General features: G+C 42.7%; 3 protein-coding genes across 3 annotated transcripts; 2 read left to right on the top strand and 1 right to left on the bottom strand.

The window, feature by feature from the left end:
- Window positions 1-237: 237 nt before the first annotated feature.
- Window positions 238-2018, bottom strand: LOC119358613 (probable WRKY transcription factor 70). The gene is made up of 3 exons (XM_037625082.1): window positions 1702-2018; window positions 1190-1300; window positions 238-553 (listed from the first exon to the last, which is right to left on the bottom strand). Exons 1-3 carry the CDS (start codon window positions 2016-2018, stop codon window positions 238-240), a joined length of 744 nt encoding a protein of 247 aa, XP_037480979.1.
- A 6026-nt stretch (window positions 2019-8044) lies between these two features.
- On the top strand, window positions 8045-10598 carry LOC119357395. The gene is made up of 2 exons (XM_037624372.1): window positions 8045-8149; window positions 9561-10598. The coding sequence occupies exons 1-2, from the start codon at window positions 8045-8047 to the stop codon at window positions 10596-10598; spliced, it is 1143 nt and encodes a 380-aa protein (XP_037480269.1).
- A 1069-nt stretch (window positions 10599-11667) lies between these two features.
- Window positions 11668-13472, top strand: LOC119358612 (disease resistance protein RGA2-like). Its single transcript, XM_037625081.1, has one exon. The coding sequence runs from the start codon at window positions 11708-11710 to the stop codon at window positions 13202-13204; it is 1497 nt and encodes a 498-aa protein (XP_037480978.1). The 5' UTR covers window positions 11668-11707; the 3' UTR covers window positions 13205-13472.
- Window positions 13473-16069: the final 2597 nt, after the last annotated feature.

Here is a 16069-nt window from a genome sequence, read left to right as displayed (position 1 = left end):
ATGCCCATAAACTTTACTTATAGATTGTCTTACAATTAATACCAACATAAATTATGCACTTCTACATGTCTAGCCACAGATACATTTAAACATAAAAAGGATCTCTGCCCATGTCCAAGACATTTGTAAACTAGACATGATTATCTACTCATGTAAAATTCTAAATTCAGCAAAAATGTGCATTGTATAGAGCTATATATTTCCCTTTTCTAATGAATGTCCAGATCTTCGGTGTAGCTAGCAAATGATGTTCCAATTCAGCTCAGGGTTGTCGAACACCTCCATTAGAGACGACATGTCCAAGTCCCCCTGGTCAAACTTTTCGAAGTCTGTCGCTGCTCCAGCCATTTTGCCACTTTGAGTTAGGTCCATACAAGGGTCGTTGTTTGTGCCATTTCTAGTGTTGTCATCCCTACAACTGTGATGACCATAGTACACAACAATGTACTTCGGAGTTTCATCTTCACAATTAAGAGTTCTGTTATGCTCCTGTTGTTGGATTGTCTTGGTTGCTGAGCAGTTCCGTTCCGTGTAGGCGCATTTGTAGTAGCTCCTGTTTAATTGCAAGTTTGATTAGTTATGCATTACAATGAAGAATTAGTTCCTTCATAACATGTACATATGACAACTACTTTCATTAGCGAAAGTCGCCCCCAAATTGATTGAAAAGACAAGACATCCAAACGACTGAGTAGGTCATCATGCGAGAAAGTTAGCAACGTAAAAGAGAGCGACATGGACATGACAGGCCTAACTTGACTGCCATGGCCTAAGCCTAGTCTTACCCTTCATCCCCCTTGCCATCCGCTCTCCATAGATCCAAATAGACTTGAAGAAACTGTGAACAAAATAGAATGACGAGGGAGGAGACAAAGCATATGCGGCGAGGATTCCTCAAGAGTGGCGAAAGGAGAGAGATGGTACCAAGAGACATAGCAGAAAGAGATCTATTGGGCTGTGTGGCCTGTTGGAGTAGGGTAGCTACTCGCAACAGCTCCCGTTCCCCTCAAAACTATGTATGCCCCCAATGTATTTTTCATAACTGAACCGATAAGTCTCACTCATCTCAGATAAGGGAAGCAGAAATGTAGGTTGATGTGGCCTCAAAAGAAAAAGGAAATGTAGGTTGATGTAGTAGTAATGTGACGATATATATGCTTGAATGACTGTTTGGTAGTAGTATGGATACCTAGCATGTTGCCTCCCGTTGATTTTCTTCTGGCCATATTTTCTCCAATGATGGCCATCATAATGTGGAACAATCGTTACAAGTGATCTTGATCGCTTTTCGTTGTTCCTCCTACATAGCATGCATACATATATATTAGTGGCAAATAATTAATTAATTAGCGAGATATATGAAAGAGTACCAATATATCAAAGAATGGCAGTGCTACAACGTACTCCCTCACATTCCGAATTATAAGATGTTATAACTTTTTCCACGAATCAGTGTATGTAGACATGTTTTTCTGTGTTTATTCGCTCATTTCAGTCAGTATGTAGTTCATATTAAAATATACAAAAAGCCTTATAATTCGGACATTGGTAATAGTATGTATTACGTGTTAGTGATGAACTGATGATGCAATTTGAAATCCAGCTAAATCATGTCGCAAAAACAAATGAATTGAGACTAGAATATAATCAAGGGTCTTTTTGAAATGATATAATCAAGAGTCTTATTGGCAAATCAAGAACCTTCTCTTCTGACCAGCGTTGCTGATCACGGGCTTCTCCTCTTGTCCCTCGCCGGCGCCGTTGGAGATAACGTCGCCAAGGACGAAGGCCGCCGCCGATTCACCGCCTGCGGCGGTGATACTCTGGAGCCTGGAGATGACGCCATTGATGCAGTCAATCACGCCATCAAAGAGGTCGACGGCGAGGCCGGCTGACCTGCTGTCGCGAAGCGCAGGAAGAATGAGCGCTCGGAGCTGAATCACGAGCTCCTGCTGCCGCCTAAGCAACGAGTCCATCTCCGAGCCGCCATGGACGACCATCATGCTGCTGCTCGTCATCTTGTTATCCATGCATATGCAATCAGCTCGTGCGCGGAATCTAATGTATAGTAGACTGTAGAGTTAAGCTGCACGCACCAACCTTATATAGTACTATGTTGCCTCCTACTAATTTGTCCAACTTTACAGGGGCTCTGCACAGGGGAGATGGGTGCATATGATATATTTGATGGATCGAGGCGCAACAACCCCGGCCTGGTCAAAAGTCTCAGCTGACTGACCGACGACGTGCCGCTCCTCCTCGTCCAAGTATGTAATGATCAGTGTGGTCTACATATGTTGTATTTGTCAACTTTATGTAATGATGAATATGTGGTCTCAAAAAAAAAAAAGATGTCCACGCCTAGAGGAGGAAGAGGAGCAATGACGGTTGGTTGGAAGAAGATGGATGGTGGGCTGTTGGATAATTATCCAACGGTCGAGATTTAGATCGGGAAATTGATTGACCCATTTAATTTTTTTTCACGCACCTGTTGAATATGTGCGCCACATAAGTTACAACTCCTAAGCTGCCTATGGCAATCCCAGCCCGTTCTAAGTACTACTATTTCGGTAATCCTAAATACAAGCATATATAGAAAGCATGCTACTCCCTCTGTAAAGAAATATAAGAGTGTTTAGAACACTACTTTAGTGATCTAAACGCTCGGAGAGAGTATATATGCTGCTACTCTATATGCTGGTATCAGTCAAGGGATTAGCAAGTAAAGGACCAAAAACAGACAAGGCTATAATAATACATGAAAAGTAGCTCCAAATAAGTGCTTATATTATCTTAGAAGCAGACCATAGACCGAACTATGAGCGTGGACATCACCAAAGAAATGGATATACAATACTACTTTGAGGAAAACTTAACCTGAGGTGCCTAATTTAAGATGGCGGCGGCCATCTGCACTGCACCATCCTGGCTAGTTCCTTTTCCACGTGCAATAGCCTAGCTAGCATTTATTTTTGCAAGTGGGTACGAAACTATGAATACGATACCATATATAGCTGCCACAACATTGTCGTATACTCCCTGTAGCATGGTCTTATGTATAACGAAAATTAAACTAAGATGGCCTCATGAATGAGCTTTTGGATGGTGCTCAGTAGGAGCCAAGCAATGTTTCTTGAAATTATAGTCAATGTACTGATTTGGCTTATTATGTGGCTAGACCTCGACGACAAATGATGTGTGATTGTATCAACTTTGAGGAGTAAGCAAACTCTAACAGGTCACTTATGGGCTTGGCATATCCATGGGCTAGATAATTTCCATATTTCCCCTGCAATTTTGTGTTGTTGTCGTGTTTCAGTCAAGCGGCATCTTTATTGTCCATATGTATGCCACTTATGTATTTGTCCACAATGTGAAATATGAGTAAACACAAGGGTTGATGTAATTAGTAGTATTTACATGGTTGCTACTGGTAGGCATAGTAGTATTTACTTAGTTACTACCTAGAATATATGGATATGTTAAGGGTTGATGTAATTATCTCTACTCAAATGCATTGCATCGTAGGTAGCTTGAAATTATAGAAGGATATGGTCCGTAGCAACGATCGTATGTCCTGGTCCAAGTCGGTCTTCTCCTGGTCCAGAAACTCAAAGTAATAGTGAGGAAACAAGAAACATGTCTAGATAGCAGACCCATGCAGCGTGGGATCTGTATGCATTGATCATGAATTCATTCACTGAACTTTCCTTATAATAAGCGAGACAACCATGTAGGATCGATGATAGATCAATGATGGTTTTTTTTAGAAACATCAATGACGGTAGTTGAAAGGATGGATGTATTTCTCTACTTATGGTGATGTACTATTTTGGGCCCTTATAGACAAAGATATATATAAATTCATAGAGGTGTACAAAGGAATGATCGATAATGAAGTAATGGTTTGCGCCGTGGATTACATCGTCTTGTTCCTTCTAACCTTACTTTGAGAAGTGTATGGGTCCACAAATCCACTATAATTACATAAATATTTCTACTTACTTACAAATAAAAGTAACTATTGATCCATGGATCAATTACTACACCAGTACAAAAATGGCTTTTTCAGATAGTGGTGGTGTTGGCATATTTGATACGACAACTTTATTAGGTTAGTGTTGGCGTTTGAAAATTATTGAACACCACTTGTAGGTGGGACCAACAGTTGGTACAAGGTGTCATATAGTGGTGACATGGCATAACGTCGAACGCCAACACTATTATGTTTACCTGTGGCATGTCATGTGTTCCCACATCAACACTATATGACATGGGGTCTATTTTTCGTAATTACTTTTATTTGTAATTATTTATTCTTAGTTGATTAAAATGTTTTTGAGTAATAATTAAATATTTCGCCAAAAATCTAGGAATTTAATTTCTTAAATTAATAATATTAGTATTTTATAAATGGTGAATTATTTTCGACACTTCTAATAGTTTTACCTTTTTATTTTTCTAAAATTGTTATTTTTTTAATATTATATTGTAGTTAATTTTATTAAATTTCGAATGTTGTAACTAGAAATGGTAACATTTTTATCATATATTTTAAGTCGTTTTATTTTCTTCAATTTTTTTTGTAAATGGTGGTGAATAGTTTTAATTATATTAGTCAAAATATATTGTAGTTGTTTTTTTGAAACTAAGAATATTTAAATTGGACATGCTATCATTTTCAAAAGTATGTTTAGTATTTCATTGTTTTTATTAAAGTAAAAATATTTTTTTCATTTTTATTAAAGTACTAGTATTATTTTGAGTCTTTTAATAAATTAAAAATTTGTAATTACTGGCTGACTGGTCTATTGGGCCTAGCCCAAGAGTGCATCAGAAGCACTCAAAACGGAGGGGCCACGACCACCTCGCCCCGTCTTTCTCTCTCTCACTCTGCTTGTGCTCTCTCTTAGCCTCTCTAGATCCCCTTCTGTCGCTGCTCGTCGTCGGGCGATTCCAGCCACTTTCGGCACGCACCGGTGCTTTATAAATTATGAACTCATTTTTACAATGTTTTATAAATATCTTCCATAGAATATTAATTCCTTGTATCATTTCTAAGTTGAATGTCATATATCAGTCCTTGTTACTTTCAATATAAAACTAAATAAATCAGATGTCTGAACTAACAAAAGAAATGTTTTGACAAAATTTGAGAGAAGTGAGGTTCAATCCCAGGCCACATAATTGGTAGTCTAAGCCTTGGCCCAATAATAACCTTAGTTGTGTTCCTTTGTTGTCTATCGTAGAAGCCAACAATTTTATTTGACCGAAATTTATATAATGGACCGAACAATTTTATGTTAAAAATCCGGATGGACCAATGGATAGGTGAACCGATAGTCGGACTGGTGAAAATCTGAACCGACAAACTCAATGCTTCGGTCAGTAGTCCACTTGTTTTTAATGTGAGGCTTAGTTTGACAATACAATTTTTAGAAACCCGTTGTAATTGAAAACCTTGGCATTCCGATGGGTGGGCAAGGAATATGGGTGCTCCTAACCAGCACTTCAGGCGCCGGCTGGCTCTACCGGCGCTTGCTAGCAACGCATAGCGAGCCGGCCCACCAACTGACTGAACTAAGCAAATGCAAAGAAAAAGAAAGAATAAATATTAATTGAAAATATGCGACCACTGGAATTTGAACTCTGCACGACAACATTCGTGGCTTGATGCATTAACCACTAGATCAAGCTAGTTTTTCCTTACAATTCCGTCCTAGTTAACGTTTCCTTTAGTAAAACAAATATAAATTATTTTGAAAAAAGAAAAGGTAAATTTTAATACAAAATCAATGATTTTTAGAAATGTTCATTGATTTTGATAAAACACTATTTTGAAAAAAGTTCATCAATTTTGTAAAAAAAGAAAAAGAGTTCACCGAGTTGAAAAAAAGTTCAACGATTTTGGAAAATAGTTTATCGATTTTGAAAAGAGTTCATCAATTTTGAGAAAAAGTTCATGGATTTGAAAAAAAACATCAATTTTGAAAAATACTTCATCAATTTTGAAAAAAGTTCCTTGATTTTGAAAAAAAGTTTATCGATTTTGAAAAAGAGTTCACGAATTTGAAAAGGTTCATCAGATTTTGATTAGAAAAAGTTCAAGAAATTGGAAAAGTTCATGCATTTAACAAAGAAAAACAAAGAACAAAACCGTTCAAACAAAGGAGAAAAAGGAACAGAAAAAAGTTGTTTGGCTGGTGATGTTACCTTAAAACTTCGGTTTTTCTCAGTTTTATCAAAACTACCAAGTTGTTTGGCTAGTGATGTTACCTAATCTAGCATTAGTTGTGGGTACGGTATGGGCATAAGGTCTTGCCCCGTGGGTCACCCAATGGGTCGCCCAATTATCTGACATGTGGGCCCTTCAGTGCACAAAATACACTACCCCTAGCATCCAACAGCCATCTATGGTGAAAAAACACTAATAAGAAGCAAAACACCAGACCACACCACGACCACATCCACCGATATGAAAATCCCTCTCCCTTACTCAAGGCCTCTGCTTCATCAGTTGCTTGTTCAGTCCAAGGCCTCACGCAGGTAAAGGTCAGCCCATATATTGTGTTATATTTTTGGCCCAACGTACAATATGCAGCCCACGCAGCTAAAGGCTGGTGCACAGGCAAAGGAACAGACTAACAGTTTAGTCCCACCTCGCGTAGAGCATGAGAAGGAACCAGCTTCCTATCTACTCTCTCCATTCCAAAATATAGTGCGTCCATGCTTGCCGAGGTCCAAATTTGACCATAAATTTAACCAACGAGAACAACTGCGGCGGGAGAAAAAAAATATAATTGAAAACTTCATTTGGATACGAATTCACTGATATAAATTTTGCTCCCACCGCAGTCGGTCTTGTTAGTTAAATTTATGGTCAAAGTCGAATCACAAAAATAGAGAAAGCACTATATTTTAAAACGGTGGGAGTATATAAGAAGGTGTGACCTATCACAGCTGCCAGATGGGCGTCGTACGGCAAAACATGTACTATTTTTGAAGCATAAAAAAGAATTAATATTTATTTCAAACCCGATGAATGCCCGAATGGGTCGGGTTACCCATCGGGTTCAGGCGTGGATCTGTATGTATGCCCATGGATAGGGTCGTGGGCAAAGGGTTAGACCCATTTACTTATCGAGCATGGGTCTGATAGAGGCCGACTCGGTGAAACCCGACCCAACTGTCAGGTTGAGTCACTGATGTTGAAGGCTTCAACTAACACACCTAAAAAATCAATGAAGCTGAATTCGCTCATGATTGGAGAAGAGAGTGTTTTTTAGGCTAAGAGAGATGAACGACTCGCATGTGACAGGCGGCCAGAGGCCCAAAAGAAGTATCCGGGACACCGAGTAAACGGAAGCTAGTCTAACAAATCAAGAAATAAAATTATGACTTGGTTGCCATATATAATAGAAAGAGGAAAAATAGTAGGCGGTTGCATCTGATTTTCTTATCTCTACTACTTAAACTTTGTTATCCCGTTACAACGCACGGACATTGTTCTAGTATACAAAGCGATGTCAATTGCGCTCTCTCTCATGATTTCTCTCTGTTCTGTTTAGAAAAAAGAGATCCAAACCTCTTTTTCAAATACTGCAAGAAAATCATGGTTCCTGAGATAGCATAATATAATTTACAAAACTTTAGTTTTTGTTTCATCTAAACGCCTTAAACTATTTAATACCATTTTTTTTGAGAAACCACAGTATTTCCAAAAAAAGTGCAAAAATACTTTGCATCCAAACACACCCTGAGTGATATATATGCTGGCCGTGCGTTACCGCTGCTAGCATCGCTACACGCACTTCTTGCAAAAGAAAAAAAGCATCCCTACGCGCACAAACCAAATACTCCCTCTGTCTCTATCAATTTCTTTTAAGTTTGTTGATTAAAGTTATACAAAAATATTAACGTACAGAATGCGAAATAAATATCCTTCGGAAATATATTTCGGAAATTTGGGCTGATTCATGGGACCCAGCCGTCAGCGCCTCTAAGCAGGAACCGATCCCCCAATCTCCTCCTTCCCGGACCTGCCATGGCGGAGATCGACTGGCGACCAACCGTCGGCGACCCCCTGCCCTGGCTCCGACCGGCCGCCGCGCCCTCCTACAGCGGGCGTGTAGCCTCCTCGTCTCTGCTCGTAGTTGTTGGTCGTCGGCCGTGGACGTGTAGCCCAGCGACTGGTTTGGATCCGAGTACCCCGGCGCCTTTCCGATGAGCCGCCTAGGAAGACCATTGAACTATTTTGAATTCGTTACGCTCTGCTTCTTGTTGAAATTAGTAGTACGTACGTATGTATTTAGTCTTTGTTTTTAGATCAACACATGCTCTCCGCCATTGTGATGAATCACTTCACGTCTGGCTAAAGCGATTGTGTTCAAGACAGAAAAAACACTTGCACCACCAGCATAGGAAAACAGGGGCTTGACATCAAGGAGTTCTTCACCGCTCCAAGTGCATCCCCAGCCTTCTCTCTGTTCTTGAGAAGCTTTTGTAAAGCGATTGTGTTCAAGACAGAAAAAACACTTGCACCACCAGCAGGGGAAAATTCTGAATATTTTGTGCTTCATGACGGGCAGCCCAGAACTTGGCTCAGTCATCACTCTGGGTTTGCAAAGTCATTTTCCTGCTTAGAAATGTACACTGTCCGGTGGAAGGGCGTCCAGTCCAGGGATATAAAGTTCAGAACAGTTATGTCTTGGTTCCACAGCAGCTCTTCGTTTTTTCTGCTCCTTCTGGATTAGTACAGGTTAAGGGCTGACCATTTCCAAATTTCTTCCAAGCCAGAAAAGATAAGACGCACACTTCTGCACACATGTCTCTTTTGGTTTATGCAGCCTCATGTTCAACTCTTTGATCAAAGAAAATAATAACACGGCTTCAATGGAGAATAAGATGAAGAGTCATAGTGTCCTTGGGCGAGTCCTCTGAGAAGTTTCAGATATATATAGCTTCACCCAGCTTTGGCAATTGATCCTTAATTTGCGGTACATCATTCCTCAAGTGGCAGTAAAGTGAGCGGGCTCTCAAACACACATATATACATGGAGGTAATATTTTCTGCTGCTATGGGTGAGCTTGCCAGTAGATCCATATCTTTCCTGGTGGACAGAAACCTGAAGCAGTGGACAACAGCGACAACCACCTCTCCGTGCATAAAGGGAACCATCTCTTCAGCGGGCACCGCAGCCATGCTAGTTCCTGTATTAGTCGATTCTGATAGCAGCCTAACAAAAAGGTTAATGTTGAACACTGGGGAGTCCAACAGAGGAAGCAAGCAGTTTGCTGACCCTTGGCAGGTCGTGGAACACCGTTATCTGTCAAGACTGCAAACAGGAGAAAATTCTGAATGTTTTGTTCTTCATGATTGCAGGGTCACTTTCATGCTTAGAAATGTATGCCAGTCAGGAAAGGGATATACACTGTCTGGTGGAAGGTTGAGTAGCAAGCAACTGGAGAAAAGGAGGGCGTCATGGCATTGAAATTTCAAAACAGTAAGTCTTGGTTTCACACCAGCTCTTCGTTTTTGTATGCTCCTTCTAGACTAGCAGGTCGAGCATGTGTGTGACAATGAAAGGGTGCACAACCACTTCTTTCAGATTTTGTGTTTCAGTGGGGATGATCTAAAAGATGCAAGTCTAGAGACCCTAAGAGATGGCGGTAGAATCAAGCATCGAAACCGTGGCATGGGCGGTGCAAGGACACTGATCATTATTGAGCTATTTCTGGACATCGACAAGTCCGAATGGAAAAGGTTGTATTCATCTGCAAGAAGCTGCATCGGAAACGGCAGTAAGATCATAATCACGAGCCGGTCCGACAAGATCTCAAACTTTGGAACCACAGAACCCCTCAGATTACAGTTCTTTACTCAAGAAGCATACTGGTACTTCTTCAAGGTGCGTACGTTTGGGAGCACGAGCACGGAGGACCACCCGAAGCTCGCAGCAATGGCCATGGAAATGGCCAGGCTGGCGAATGGGTGCTTCATAACTGCGACCATCTTCAGTGTACTATTGAAAGCAAATTTTGACCACCGTTTCTGGAGCATGGCCCTTGCAACCGTCAGGAATTTTATCGAGACGAACATGTCAGTGTATGGCGAGAGTTTCGCTGACCCCTGGCAGATGGCGGAGCCAGTATATGTCAGGAGAGCAAAGAAAACTTCGTCTAAATGGTTAATGATTTTTGGTGACTACCAGACATGTGCTGCTGAAACTGAAGCTGAAGATCACGAGATGGTTAGCGTACAAGACCTTTTCCTTGGAAGCGTGAGGCCTCGAGGAAAATTCAAGGTCCATGCATGGACATCTCACCTGGAGCCTCACTACAATTACATATTTCACTGTGAGATTCAAAGACCACAGCGTCTGGTCGCCAGAAACAAGCGCTGTCGCCGAGCCGTCGCTCCGACCGGCCACCACGTCGCAGAGCCAGCTGCCCGTCTTCTGGTCGTGTACCACCCCCGTTGCTGCTCGCGGCTGTGGTTGGTCGCCGACGGCGGTCGCCGACGGCTCCAAGTACCTCGCCGCCTTCGAATACCATGCCGTGGTGCTTCAGTGAGTTTCCCACAATCCAGTACTATCTGAATTTGCTATGATCTGCTTCTTGTAGAAAGTAGTACTAGTAATTTTGTTAGCCTTTGTGTTTAGATCAACAGGCTCTCTCTGCCCTGTTCCATCTTCACTCAAATAAAACAAGTCGTCACAGCAGTTTTAGCCCAATTAAATCTGTCTGAAGTCTGAACATACAAGAGCAGTGTCGGTGTGGCATGCATCAAAAAATACTGCAGCATATCTTGCCAGCCGCAGCTTAGGATAGTAAAACAGGTGATCCAGCATAATTTGGCTGAACACATGAACCAGCATAGGAGAAAACAGGGTATTGTGCCAGACGGCAACTTAGTTCTTCAGCAGCTGTGGCCGCTGGGACTGCCGTCGCTTTTCTCTCCGTCAGCAGCAAGAAAGCATTGTTCCATCGACACGTCCACCTCTCGGGGCATAAATGCAAACCATCTCTTCAGCGGTCGCAACAGCCGCGTTAGTTCTTGTATTAGTCGATTCTGAAGCAGCCTCAGTAAAGAGGTTAATGTTGGAACACTAGAGAGTCCAACTGAAGAAGCAAGCAGTTTGCTGACCCTTGGCAGGCCGTGAAACACCGTTATCTGTCAAGACTGCAAACAGGAGAAAATTCTGAATATTTTGTGCTTCATAATTGCAGGGTCACTTTCATGCTTAGAAATGTTTGCCAGGCAGGAAAGGGATGTAGACTGTCCGGCGGAAGGTTGAGTAGCACCTGCAAAAAACGAAGGGCGTTAAGCGGTCGAAAATTCAGAACAGTTAAGTCTTGGTTACACACCGGCTCCTCGTTTTTTTCTGCTCCTTCTAGACTAGTAGATGTCACGAGATGACCATTTCCAAATTTCTTCTAAGTCAAAAAAGATAAGACACAACTTCTGCACACATGTCTCTTTCGGTTTATACAACCTCATATTCAACTCTTTGATCAAAGAAAAGAACAACATGGCTTCAACTGGAGAAGTAAGATGAAGACTCAGTGTCCTTGGGTGAGTCCTCTGAGAAGTTTCAGATATATATATATATATATATATAGCTTCACCCAGCTTTAGCAATTGATCCATTGCAGTCCTGTATTCCTCAAGAGGCACAAAGGCCAGGGGGTTCTCAAACACACATACATGGAGGTAATATTTTCTGCTGCTATGGGTGAGCTTGCCAGTAGATCCATATCTTTCCTGGTGGACAGATACCTGAAGCAGCGGTCAGCGGAGGCAACCGAGGAGGAGAGGCTGCACAGCCTGCAACGGCTGCTACTGCGGCTTCATGTCGTCGTCAAGGAGGCAGATGACCGGCTCATTACAAACCAGGCCATGCTGCATCAACTCAGCATACTGAGACAGGAGTACAGGGGGTATTACACCCTCGATATGTTCAGTTGCCGAGCACATGAAGATGACAGGACAAAAGATTACTCTTTTGCCCCATCTAAGTTCAACCCTGCAAAGCGTGTATGTTTCTACAGTGGCAACAGTGAAGGTGCAGCACAGGCTGAGCTGCTGGAGCAAGTTATTTGCAGCTTGCGGAACACCATTGAAGATGTGAGTGAGTTCGTCATGTTTCTAAACAGCTACCCATGTCTGCACCTTCAACCGTACAACATGTATCTGCTGCTGGACAAATGCATGTTCGGACGCCAAATGGAGATGGAACTTGTGATGAACTTCCTGTTGCAAGCAGAGACTGCTCCTGGCACTGCTGATCATCTGGCTGTCTTGCCAATCATTGGTCCCAGGAAAGTTGGAAAGAGCACCCTGGTCGAGCATGTATGCAACGATGAAAGGGTCCGCAACCACTTCTCTCAAATTTTGTTTTTGAATGGAGATGATCTTAAAGATGCAAGTGTAGAGACCCTAAGAGATGGAGGTAGAATCAAGCATAAAAACCGTGTGGTGGGTGGTGGAAGGACATTGATCATCATTGAGCTACTTCTGGATATTGAGGAGCCTGTATGGAAGAGGTTGTATTCAGCTGCGAAAAGTCGCATCATGAGTGGAAGTAAGATGATAATTGTGAGCCGCTCTGACAAGATCGCAAGCTTTGGAACCACAGAACCCCTCAGATTACAGTTCTTGACTCATGAAGCATACTGGTACTTCTTCAAGGTGCGTTCCTTTGGGAGCACGAGAGCAGAGGACCACCCGAAGCTCGCATCAATGGCCATGGAGATGGTCAATTTGACGAGTGGGTGCTTCATGTCTGCAAACATCGTCAGTGGAATACTGAAACCAAATTTTAACCCCCATTTCTGGAGCATGGTGCTTGCAGTCCTCAGGAATTTGAAGAAGACAAACATGTCAGTGTATGGGGATCGTTTCACTCTTCCTTGGAAGATGGCGGAGCCAACTTATCTCAGGAGGGTGAATAAAAATTCTTCTGAATGTGTCGTGTTGTTTCTTGACTACGAGACATGTTCTGCTGAAACTGGACCTGAAGCTCTCAGGATGATGAGCGCGCAAGATCTTCTCTTTGGAAGTGTGAGGCTTCCAGGGAAATTCAAGGTCCATGCATGGACATCCCACCTGCCGCCTCACTACAGCTACATCGTTCACTGTGAGGTACAGAGGCCACATCGCATGGTCACAAGTAACAAGCGTTTTCAGAAGAGTAGTGGCTAATTAAATTGTCTAGTCATTTATCCAACACTCGAAGCTCATGCATGGTTCATGGTTCACAAAAACTTGAAGAGAAGTAATCAGAGTAGGTACAGGTTGTGAGATAAGAGCCTGAGACTGTTCTTCTTTCTGAAATACCATTTTCTCTTCTTTTTGGAAAATTCTGAAATAGTATAAATTTTACTGTTATTTTTTATATCCCAACTGTAAGTAATAGGCAATTAGGCACACTGTATGGGTCAGTAGTTTGGGAAGTTTCTTTGGGTTGCTGATATTAGCCAGGTACCTCTGTCTTTTTTATCATGTGTACTGACCAGTGAGAAGCCATGCAAGTTTCTTTGACTGTTTCCATTTGTCCGCCTAATCTTTTCCTATTGCCATGAGACCACAGGACGATGCAAAGATGTTCTGCTAATACTAAAGGTGATATCATTATGTCGACTGTCAATGCATTGTTTGTTTATTTTTGCTTTTGGACAAAATAGACCGCAGATCGCCACAAAGTTTGAAGTGAGGTCTGCATCCACATCTGAAAAAGAAAAACGAAACCTTTCGGATTCTACAGTGCGTCAAGTAATTTTAGAGACGGTGACAAGTCAAACATGCATTTTTTGGAAGTAAGGAGTATTTCTGTGGGGCCCAACTTTCAGCGCCTGCTCTCAGCGGTAAGAACCGATCCCCAATCTAGTTCTTTCGTTCTCAGGAAGACGTGTTTCTTCCTCCAACCAAGAGGCGCTCTACTGCTCTTGCTTGATGCTGCAGCCATGTGCTCTGCGGAGCCTGTGGGCGGCCGATGGCAGTCGTTGTAGCAGTGCTCCTGCTACGACGTAGTGTTGCCTGTGAGTTCTCCTTTTTCGGCTTTTTCAATCTGAACTGGTTCCGGTTTCTGTATTTTCGCAACTGAATTTGAGAGCCTAGTTGCAGGATTCATACAATAACACAGATAAAATATATATGTTTGGGAGTGATTTTACTGAGATTGATTACATTACAGAGCAAAAAGTTGAGGCCCAACCATGACAAGGGGCGGCCAGGATGTAAACGAATACAAGGATAGATGCCCAGTGCTGCTCCCAAACCGTGGCTTTAGTGCAACAAAGCTATTGTTGGAAAGTTAATGTTTAGAAAGAAGTTAGCCGTCAGATGTAGGATCCACATTCCTAGTGAGACTGCCTCGCGACACGAAACAGCAAGTAGTCACCTAGTCGGCGCTGTAACAGAGCGAGCTGCAGCTTTCATTCTTTGGAGTTAACTGTTGATTTCATCAGGTTTTTCAGGTTCAGATCCTGACAAAAGCTCTGCACTTGCCACGGCTGCTACTCAAGTTTGTAGTGCCATCCACCTCCTCATAAAGCAGGTGCCGCATGATCTAATAAAGCATTGGTTGATTGGATACAACCTTAAATATTACACACATATATAATATTGTTGGTTGGTCCTTGCATGGTCTCAATAATAGCAAATGCTCATGGCAATCATGATTTCGGTATTTGAATCTGAACTGGTTTCAGTTTATGTATTTTCACACAAAAAAGTAATCATTCCGGGAAGCTTACCCAGGATCTTGCTGTGTATGTAGCACTTCCTTTAATCTAATTGAAACTTGGAAATGCAAATGTGGTCTCTAATCTGCAAGTTTAGCCCAGCACATTGGTAGTTTCAGCCTAGCAACTTGTCAATACATTTTCGTGGCATCCATCCAGGCAGGCATGCACATGTACACCTTTTTTTGTGATATTCTTTCGAGAGAAAAAACAAACAAAGGAAAGCTCTGCACTAGGCATACCTGCTACACTCCACTTTGTAGTGCCATCCACCTCGTACGGCATGCATTTTATGATCTAGAATTGAAGTATGAGCTGATTGGATAGGACCTTAAATATTAGACTTATGGTATTGTTGGTTGGTACTTGCATCGCATGGTCTCAATAACAAACAAATGTTTATGACAAGGCCTAATGACAATCATGATTACTAATTATATTCAAACCATAGCCGCCCCAGAGTGGATAATTATATTTCCATGCATACGTAGTGTTTTTTTTGAAAGGCACGCATACTTAGTGTTGGTTGGGCCCTTCTGTTGGAAGCAGAAATGGCCAACAGGAACTGGATTGAGAAAAAAAAACTGGAGAAGGGCAAGGTTCTTCATTGAGAATTAATTTCTGATGGCAGATTCCTAATTTTTATTGGTTTTTGCTGGTGTGAATTCTGAGTATTTGGTGGTGAAAACTCTGAAACTAGAGGTATGAGATTCTGGAGATACTATAATACACTACGGTAGCGCTAACTAGACTCTTGGCCCCCTCCCCCTTCCTCCCCCGCGGCGTCGCCTCCTCGGCGGCGCAGCCCTCGGATGGCTTCGGTGCCCGCTCCCCTCGATGCCCCGCCTGCTGCTGCCTCCTACTTGGAGGCCCTGCTCGCACCAGGGGGGCCGGCTTCGCATTCATTGCCGGCATGCCCGGCTGTGCAATCAAGACGGAGTCTGGATGGGGGAGATCCAGTGGATAGCACGGCGGGTGAAAGGCTGCGCTCCATCATTGTAGCCCCAACCCGCGTGCCTGCTGCTGCGGCCTCCGCCTCGCCCATTGATGGCCGCATTGATGGGGATGGATGGAAGATGGTGGGGAGGGGTAGGCGGCCGCCTTATTATCAGCGCCCTCCTCCGCGCCGCAAGACAAAGCAGACCCACCTCAAGGCGCTCCTACTGAAAAAAGCTTGGGGGAAGTGTTTCAAGTGTCTTGAGCCGGACCACAGAATCGCAGAGTGTAGAAATCGGGCGAGGTGCTTGATCTGTGGTGAGGTCGGGCACAGAGCGAAGTGGTGTGGTGCGCGGAATCCAGTGCGTGGAGGCGAGGAAGGAGCGGA

Source organism: Triticum dicoccoides, chromosome 2A (assembly GCF_002162155.2).
Source record: "Triticum dicoccoides isolate Atlit2015 ecotype Zavitan chromosome 2A, WEW_v2.0, whole genome shotgun sequence".
In the NCBI taxonomy this organism is placed as follows: Eukaryota; Viridiplantae; Streptophyta; class Magnoliopsida; order Poales; family Poaceae; genus Triticum; species Triticum dicoccoides.
The sequence above is the reverse complement of the archived record's forward strand: the minus strand, read 5'-3'. Positions and strand labels throughout refer to the sequence as shown.

What these genes read in the sequence shown, in the direction of transcription:
- LOC119358613 (XM_037625082.1), bottom strand. Translation starts at nt 2,018, where the DNA reads ATGACGAGCAGCAGCATGATGGTCGTCCATGGCGGCTCGGAGATGGAC. An exon ending in AACGCTGGTCAGAAGAGAAG is followed by an intron (nt 1,301 to 1,701) that starts GTTCTTGATTTG and finishes CATGCTATGTAG; the next exon opens with GAGGAACAACGAAAAGCGAT. An exon ending in AACGGGAGGCAACATGCTAG is followed by an intron (nt 554 to 1,189) that starts GTATCCATACTA and finishes GCAATTAAACAG; the next exon opens with GAGCTACTACAAATGCGCCT.
- LOC119357395 (XM_037624372.1), top strand. Translation starts at nt 8,045, where the DNA reads ATGGCGGAGATCGACTGGCGACCAACCGTCGGCGACCCCCTGCCCTGG. An exon ending in TAGCCTCCTCGTCTCTGCTC is followed by an intron (nt 8,150 to 9,560) that starts GTAGTTGTTGGT and finishes CTAGACTAGCAG; the next exon opens with GTCGAGCATGTGTGTGACAA.
- LOC119358612 (XM_037625081.1), top strand. Translation starts at nt 11,708, where the DNA reads ATGGAGGTAATATTTTCTGCTGCTATGGGTGAGCTTGCCAGTAGATCC.